This window comes from Oncorhynchus mykiss, chromosome 22, assembly GCF_057628025.1.
Source record: "Oncorhynchus mykiss isolate SJ-2025 chromosome 22, ASM5762802v1, whole genome shotgun sequence".
Lineage (NCBI taxonomy): Eukaryota > Metazoa > Chordata > Actinopteri > Salmoniformes > Salmonidae > Oncorhynchus > Oncorhynchus mykiss.
The window spans coordinates 18875434-18884824 of NC_143043.1; the positions used below are offsets into that span (position 1 = coordinate 18875434).

The following is a 9391-nucleotide window of genomic DNA, read 5'->3' on the forward strand; positions in this document are numbered from 1 at the left end:
GGTTATTTGTATTTGCTACATTTTTTCTGAATAAATTCCCTCTATCTTTCACTGTCCATAATTTGATGTGAAAATTCTGCAATTTATGTTCATCCAAGTTAGGCATAGCACATTATGCTTGGCACATTGTACATGACTAAAATGTAATATTCAGCTTTGTAAATACAGCACAAGGACATGTTGTTTCAGCTATTTCACCCTCTAAGATAATGTATTGTTGTTGTATTTGTGTGGTACTAATGTCTTCCTCTCCCCTTGTCCACGTGGACAGCAACAAATTATTATAATAATCTATTAGCATATGTCAAAGAGGACGAATAGGCTCTGCTCTTTCTTTTGATATCAACTCCTGCTCACTTTTGGTTGCTCCTCCATCACAGAACATAACCATGAAGATTGGTGAAGTATATATATAAACCAGGCAATAATGTCCGTGATAAAGCAAAGGCCATATTCTGTGATTATAAAATCCTTCAGACTCGACTCAATATGATTCAAAATCATGTAAAATATATTAAATCGCTATGAAGTATCCACCGGTGTCAAGAAAAGCATGTAAAATGGGATTAATAACAGACCCTGTTTGCAGTCTTCACACCAGCTCATCTAGACAGCACAAGTGTTACTAGCCCATATCCGAAGGGCTGCAAGGTCCTCACTGCACACAAATGTTTTAATGCACGTATTTCCCCTACTTCACTAAGACATCATCACACAACATAGTAAAAATGACTACAATTGTTTGCAAAGCTGTGAATAAATATTGCCGAAGTCAAACGCTATTTGTACACTCTTAGAAAAAAAAGGTGCTAGCTAGAACCTAAAAGGGTTCTTCAGCTGTCCCCAAAGGAGAACCCTTTGAAGAACCCCTTTTGATTCCAGGTAGAACCCTTTTGGGGTTCTATGTGGGACCTTTTCCAGAGGGTTCTACATGGAACCTAAACAGGGTTCTACCTGGAACCAAAAATGGTCCTCCTATGGGGACAGCTGAAGAACCCTTTTAGGTTTTGGGAACCCCTTTGGGAACCCTTTTTTCTAAGCATGTAGGCAAGAGGCTAAAAGTCTCGTGAAAATCGACTGTGTTGCTAACATCTTGTGTATTGGTACACTTTTACTAGCTGGTCAGATATAAGTAAAGACTATAAAATTAAACAAGAGTATCAAAATGTAAAATGTATTCATGTCAACCAACCCATAAAAGGGGAGCAGGGGAGTGCTAAATCACGTTCATGCGTCTATTCATCTGTTAATAAAGTACCACCTTTCGTCTGAAGATGTATAAGACTAATATTGTCAAGGATAAAAACATTGATCTACAAATTGCAAGATAATTTGTCATGTAATTGAAGAACTGAACCGGTACCTGATATCATGCGGAGTAACACACAGTTTAATTAACCTGTTTACCTGCACAAATCTGCTTTCAATGACCATATGGTGTTATAAATTATAACATTGTTTCAATTAAATGGAATTATTTCATATTCTGCACTAAGCATACCATGCAGCTGCTACCAATTACAAAAGCTAATTTAGCCTATTAGTATTTATGTATAGCCTACTTTTAATAAAAACGCCTGTAACCAGTATTTCACAAACCAACATGTGCACAGCATAATCATTTAGACAGAAATCATCACTATAAATTGATTAGCAAAACATTATGCTGGCATATGTATCTTGGATTGAAATATTACTATATGCCATAAAATAACCACACATTTTTCTATACTTGTAATTTGCATGACTCACACATTTCCAAATCCACTTGGAGAATCAAAGTGGATGCTTCTTCAAAGATCTCAGTGAATGTTCCCCTGAAAATACATAGTTTCAATTTGTTACAGCTTTGAGGGACAAATGTAGGCCTACATGTACACACTGCATGTCAATATACTTGCACCATGCATGCCATTCAAATCCTTGTGTATAATCAAAAAACATATTAAATAATGTGTGAAAAACCAAGATTAAATGTTTGCTTTATTACACTCAGACCGATACTGTACAAAATCATTTCGTAAATCGACGTGCAATTTCCAAGTAATATCTTAAGACAAAAACTGTAAAATGTACCATTAACCTCTTACAAATTAAATAAATGTTTGAGAGTGGATTCAAGTCCCAAAACGCCAGTGTCATGTGACATACAGCAGAGCGCGTGTTATTCATGGTGTTGAAACAAAGACATGAATTAACCATGAATCAACCCTAGAGGTGTTGTACTGGGCAGCCAATGTCTGCTAGTGTCAATTGCTGTCTTCACTCTCCCTCTGGCAATGAGTAAAAAGGTGGCTGTTCATGTGCTCTTCGGGAACTACCGCGTTGCAGTAGGTACATATATCAGGGCTGTTGTTGTTCATCTGTTGTTGCTGTTCCGCACTCACGGCCTGCGCTGCTGTTGCTGTAGTAGCGTTGCAAAGCTCAGGGCGCCACAGGGGCTACATGGAAGGACAAACACACCACTTTATACTCTAGAATTCATACACTTAGCATTGCTTACACTCACCCACTTACAGCACGGTAGGTCATGTGCTTGGGTCTTTCACTGAGGAAAGATCTGTTGCTCCGGGGGAATACAAGAAAAACATTGTCCAACTTGAACCCGCTTTCTCAACATCCATAGTTCCTGCCCACGACTTGTACTATTGTAATGCTGTATATTTGCTACAGTAGGATTGAATAGTTATTCGTTTCTGGCATTCATGGTAAGTTAGAAACTGAGAAATCCAACCAATGACATGATCTAATAGCAAAATAAAATCTACTATCAGTGTGGGTGTTCTACCACTATTTACCATACAACAGCCACACGTCTCAACAAAGGTGTATTTCTTCGGTGTATTTTCTTTTATGTTGTTGTTATTTTTATTAATTACATTTATTAGATATTTTTTAATCTGGTAATTGTTTTTCTTTTCTCCACAATTTCGTGGTATCCAATTGGTAGTTACAGTCTTGTCTCATCATGTTATCCAGGTGTACGGAGGAAACACTGTACACCTGGCGACCGTGTCAGCGTGCACTGCGCCCGGCTCGCCACAGAAGTTGCTAGTGCGCGATGGGACAAGGACATCCCTGCCGGCCAAACCCTCCCCTAACCCGCACGACCAATTGTACGACGCCACATGGATCTACCGGTCGTGGTCGGCTGCGACAGAGCCTGGACTAGAACCCAGACTCTCTAGTGGCACAGCTAGCACTGCAGCTGCAGCATTGCAGTGCCTTAGACCACTGTGGAGGTCATTCGGTGTATTTTCTAACCAAAAGCATGGTCTTAAATAATACTCAATAAAGGTCAGATGGCCTTCCGAAAATTCTAAAGAATACTACGTGACAGGTAAGATCAATTTGACGTATACTGAAATAAATACAAAGCAATACTGCCTCTATCATTCTGCGCTCACGACCTCACAGGTGTGAACAGTTGTACTGATACTGGTAATCATAAAATATACATTCCTTTGGTTCTGAGATCAACATAGACTTGTATAACCAACTACAAAACTGAATGGCATGAAAGCATTATCATCTAAAACAATTGGTGTGTTTTATGATCATTTGTAATAACTATGTAACAAGCATTGTTGTACACATAGGCCTATCATAGCTTATTGTGATTAACAACTTTCAGAGACTTGCCACACTTGTGTTGATGTGTGAGGTTGCCTTGTACTATTTATACGCTTTCTCTCTCCCATTTGTTTGCCAGAAAAAAAAATCAGTAGTTGAGTTTCCTAATTTTACCTGCAAATAAAGGAATGAGCATTTCCTGTGAACCTCACCTGCTGGTGTCCACGCACACTCTTGTGTGAGAGCGACACGGAGGGGGAGGGAGGGTGAGAGACAGAGGTAGGATACAGGAATGGGATGGCCAGCTCCATAGACGGTTACCTCTATGACGGCAGGGACAGTGCTGACTGTTGCCATTGGCACGGACAGGTCAATGCGTTTTTCCAGAGCGCTGTTCAGGAACTCGTATTCACTGTCTGTGGAGGGGGGGAACTTGATGCTGAGTGTGGTGAGAGAGTCCACTTGGTTCATGTCCTCTGGGCTGGCACCGCGGGATGCCAGGGACATGGGCGGGTGCTGGAGGTCGACCCCTGGCCTCAAGGCTGAAGGGAAGGGCATCTCCGCCTGCTCCACGGCCACGTCTGTACACTGAATGGGCATGGAGAACTGCTGCTCTGTCGAATGTCAAACACAATGCTTTCATCATACTGTTTCTGTAACATATCGACAGTCACTTACGACAGTTAGATATGAAGTTTTCCCATTGAGTAGCGATTAGTTCAAGTAATATTTATCTGCTCATTCTATTTCCGCACAGGTGGAGGGCCATGGTTAAATAGGCCAACAAGGCATTAATGTACAGTTCTGCTTAAGGTGTTGATATCTAATTGTGTATAGGAACAAAGCTAAAGCTGACATATATAATTACTAATATCGTGTTATGACATATCCAAAGCAATTGTAGCTCAACATATTTTCTCTATTGTAATCAAATTAGAGTACATCAGTTCAGGCCTTGGGTTCCTTTCAACAGTGCTGGAATAATAAGCAAATTCCAAATGACTATTGTGCAGACTTTAATATTACCATTTGCCATGTCATTTCCTCTGTAGATTTTTTTCAGGTGATCTTTTTGTCTCTGGGTTAATGTGCGTATCTGCTGGAATTTCCCCCGGAGAGCTTGATACACTTCAAGAACATCTTTACTGAGAGACAAAGAAATGCAAGTAAAATAACTGCTTTTCATTTTTTTTTTTTTTTATGAAGAAAAGACGCACATACTAATGCACATACGTCTCAAAACTGCTGGCTACTGGTGCTGTGTGTGGTGAAGATGACACAATCACAGCAGTTTCCATATTTTCCTTCTGAAAAACAGACACACACGGCATTAAGGACTTACACTGCAGGAAATATCAGCCTTACACTATCCAAATTGAATACTAAAATGGTATTGTTTTCTGCATAATGTGATCATTTCATAAATCTAAATATTAATGTCATAAAAGTAATATACTGTAACAATAATTATGACAATTATACATTCTAACCAAAAAATCATGGGTGACGCCTTGTGATCTCAGTTATTAGGGAATTACTTCTCAACAATAAAGCTGGCGGTTCTATGAAGCTGATGACTATGGGGCGGCAGGCAGCCTGGTGGTTAGAGCGTTGGACTGGTACCCATAAAGGTTGCAAGATCAAATCCCCGAGCTGACAACGTAAAAATCTGTCGTTCTGCCCCTGAACCTGTCCCTAGGCCGTCATTGGAAACAAGAATTTGTTCTTAACTGACTTTCCTATTTAAATAAAGGAAAAATAAATGGCCTCAGACCCTGAGGGTTGGTGATGCTATCCTCTAGCTCCACCTGTTGATGAAAGATAGTATGTGCGTGTTCATGCTTTTAAAATGATCCCCAATGAGGAGTTTTGATAATATTACAATATTACAAATTCATATTTTTTGAAAACATTGATGTTATCCAGCAATAAATGTATTACAGAAATGCAACCAGATGAATGATGGCCTATGTCACAGGAAGTGGATCTATTGTATTGTACATTGAGCTCTGATACAGCTATCAGGGCTTGAAGATACAGAACAGTATCTACAAGCAAATGTATGATTTATGAACAATAACGTCTGTGTGTGTGCGTGTGTATGTGTGAGAGAAGATATTGAGATTTTTTTGAGAGATTTGAGAGAAAAATGTTACGAGGCAGCCAATGAGGATGTCATGTTTGCACCCCAACACGTCCTTGCATCTACATCCTATTTGTAAACATAAATAAACAAGATCTAACTCTAATCTCGTGTGGATTGTTTGATTGTGTTAAACATATCTACCAAGTAATGAATCTTCCTCAAGGAGCTTTCTGGGTTGTCAAAGAGATGTTTGGAAGGAGACAAGGTTTCTTCTTCCTGTTTTCTAGGTGCAGCCTCACCTATGACCTCTCCTAAGAATCAAATAAGAGAGGAAATATAACATAACCTAACTACTTAGTCAACACAGAAAATCTCATTTGCAATGTCCTGAAACAACAATAATATTTATTACAGCACAATTTATCTCCCGGGGAATAGACAATGCAACGGTATGCCTGGATGTTCACAATGTAGGCATTTAGTTTCTTTCACTGGAGATGAACTGTGAAGTATAGAATATGTCAGAAAATGTCATCATGCAAACAATTCTATTAAGAAAACAACTATGCTTGTCACTTACCTGAGGGTTGCTTAGTTGCTGATATCAACTGAGCTTTGAGTTTCGAAATCAACTGCTGCTGGTCTTCTATCTGTTTCTGAAGTTTCTGAGTGTGCCGTTCATAATTTACATTCTGCAAATGTAAAACTTCCGTTACATATGAATCGTGAACGGCATCACTTACTGGTAGCTAGCCTTTTTGTATCCTTTATAGTTCGTTACTATGTAATGATCATGTATTGCATTATATCGAAGCGCTGTATGGAAAGCTATACCACATCTCACTGGACGGAGTTCAAGTCTCATAAGTGAATTAGAAGAGTTGGGGATGGATTCCCAGACCCAGATTAAGTCTAGTCCTGGAATAAAATGTACATTCAGTGGAGACTATCCATTAAAATACATTTAGAGTCCAGGACTAGGCTTTCCGGGAAACTGACCGTTTGTTTTTTATCACTGTGTATAAGGTATAATACCATCTGCTGTAGTTCCTTTTTGGCGCTGTCTCTCTCGATAGAGGCCTGGCGGTAAGCTTCATAGGCCTTGTTGAGCTGATCTCCAATATTCCTCTCCATGCTGTGTGCTCCACAATCATCACTGACACAGCAGTCATGGGGCCTGGCGCAACATATCACACAACCTAAGTTTAGGGGCACAATACAGCATTAAAGCACACCATCACATCATTTGCTGTAAGAAGGTCCTATGAATCACATAACTTGGACAAACACCTGAATAAAACGGAAAAAGCCAAGTCATCCTCTCTCACCATGACACTGGGGCCAGTGCGTACTACTCTTTATCACCTGTCCTTGCTCATTTTAGAAACTCAAAAGATCAACATTTCTGGTTGATTATACAAGTGTCCTCAGTAAAAATAGCTTCTTAATGAAAACAAACAAACATCCAAAATATGTACAGAAAAGAAACTGTTGGGAATAAAAAACATAAACTGATTAAATCAATTGACACTGATGCGAAATTGAATATTAGTCTTCTTTTTTTTAAAACAAGTACAGTGCTGTGTACCAATACATGAATTTACATTATTGAATGCCATGGTTTGTTACTAGTCAATTAATCTTTGGTCATACGTGAGAAATGCCTGCAATCACTGTAATAAACAAATGTGTAGAAAATATGAGATATTCACTGTGCACTGAGAAGATGTTAATAGATTTAATTAATTACAATGGCATGTATTTTGGGTAAACACACCTCAATGTGGTTACCCATTATTAATGACAGCTAATGAACAAAAACAAATAGCCTATCTCTTCTTTCAAAAACGTTGCATTATGCCACGATCAATACATTAAGCTACTAAGATGATAACGTCAACAGCCAATGACCTAAAATGGGAAGCTATGACAGATCTAATACTTATAAAAGCCGTTGTTTTTCTGGGTGTCCTGAATATATTATTTTCAGACTTATGATAGTGAACTGAGCATGGGTACTACTCTGATATGATTGGTTACATCATTTGAACACACAGCTAATCCAATTCTCCATCTAGTCATTTATTTTAATAAACACCCGTTTAAGACAGCACAATAGTAGTCACTGTATGTAACTGATTGCATACCAAAGTGCATGATACTACGAAGACATATACTAGCCTGAAGCAACCTAATAGTTATACATTGTAGCACGAACTGGCTACATCATGTAACGTCGACCTTCATTGGCGAGTGTACAAAATCGGTCCGGTACAGTATCGAGCAGTGTCAATAGTTGAATAGTTGAGTACGTTTAATACCTAACCAGACACTCGCTGAGCTCGCCTCGACTTTCGTATCTGACTGTATAACTGCAGTATCTTACCTTCATTCGAATATGTCCAAATTATTGTTTTGATACTTCGACAAGTTCTTATTCTTCAGGTGGCCTACATTTACTACGTGCGGGAGTGGTGTATTTCGTACAAATGTTCATTGTACATGCATTATAACGCTTGGGGAACTTCCCTCGGGGAATCCCCGAGCCTAGTAGACTTCCGCCTTGCTTGACTGACCAATCATCTTTGAGGTAGTGAGTTCTTGCTGGGTGCTTAGCAAGTTGAGGGTTCTTCTTGCTGCCTACACGTCTGCAACGTTGTGCATGTAAAAAGTAGTCAGATAAAACAAAGTGTCAGAAATGTATGTGTTGATTTTTTTTGTCATCTTCTCTGATTTCTCTGTTTTCTCACACTGTTGAACTTAGCTAAATTCAGCAGAAACCAACATTTCAGCCTCATTAGTGTAAAAGGTGTTTTGCTTAAATTGTGACCACTTGGTCTCTGATAGATAACATGTATAGTAAAATATTAAAATAGACATGTTGCTCTTTGCAAAAAAGAAGTATCACTAGCTGAGATATGCATATGACCATATCACTAAGCACTATTGATTTAGTAAACGTTATAGTGTTATTTTTAATGATTCAGAAATAAAGGTGGGGGCATGTCACTGTGTACTGCAGCCTACAGCAAATAATCTGCTTTCATTGCATAAACATAGTACACAAATATATCAGCATCCAGCTGTAGGCCCAGTTGGAAGATATACTCTCCCCCCCCCCCCCCCCCCCACAATATGCAATTACACATTTATTAACATGTATTAATGCAATCATAACTCATGAGTATTTTGCTGTTTCACACATTCATTGAATAAGTTAATTTGTGCATAACTGCAAAAGGAAAATGGGACAGTGCCAAGTCCAATAGTGACCAACAGAGGGCAGCTAGTTGCCTTCAAACACATTCTGTATTGAAGAAAAATATATCTCACCATGGTCATCTTTATTAAGGGATTTCCTTAAGGCACTGTCAAAACAGTAAAAAAATAAGTCCATATACAGCAATGTGTAGAGGTAGGCAGTCGACTTGATATTAATGGATCCAGAAAAATAATAAAAGCTCAAATACAAACTGTCTAACAAACACTATTCACAGTTATAACTACAGCTATTTACTATAGGCTAATGACTCTCATTACAGCCATCTCGTAGGATAGTGACGGACAGGCAGGTATCCTAACAATCAGCAGTCTACCCCATTCCTCCAGGCCCGAAATTCTTAAACAGACTGGCATAAATACCAGTTGACAACCAACCTTTCTTCCTTGATTGGGTCATTCCAACTCCCTTCCCTGGCTCCAAAATTGGCGTCTCCAAACTGGGTATAAATG

At 39.0% G+C, this 9391-nt stretch overlaps 1 protein-coding gene across 1 annotated transcript; it reads right to left on the minus strand.

The window, feature by feature from the left end:
- Nucleotides 1–1965: 1965 nt before the first annotated feature.
- Nucleotides 1966–8246, minus strand: LOC110501503 (TRAF family member-associated NF-kappa-B activator-like). Its single transcript, XM_021579115.3, is given in 9 exon segments — nt 1966–2441; nt 3786–3887; nt 3889–4187; nt 4600–4718; nt 4807–4880; nt 5861–5970; nt 6240–6351; nt 6695–6858; nt 8046–8246. Coding segments are annotated over 8 exon segments (1107 nt in total). The 5' UTR covers nt 6794–6858; nt 8046–8246; the 3' UTR covers nt 1966–2249.
- Between the last annotated feature and the right edge of the window lie 1145 nt (nt 8247–9391).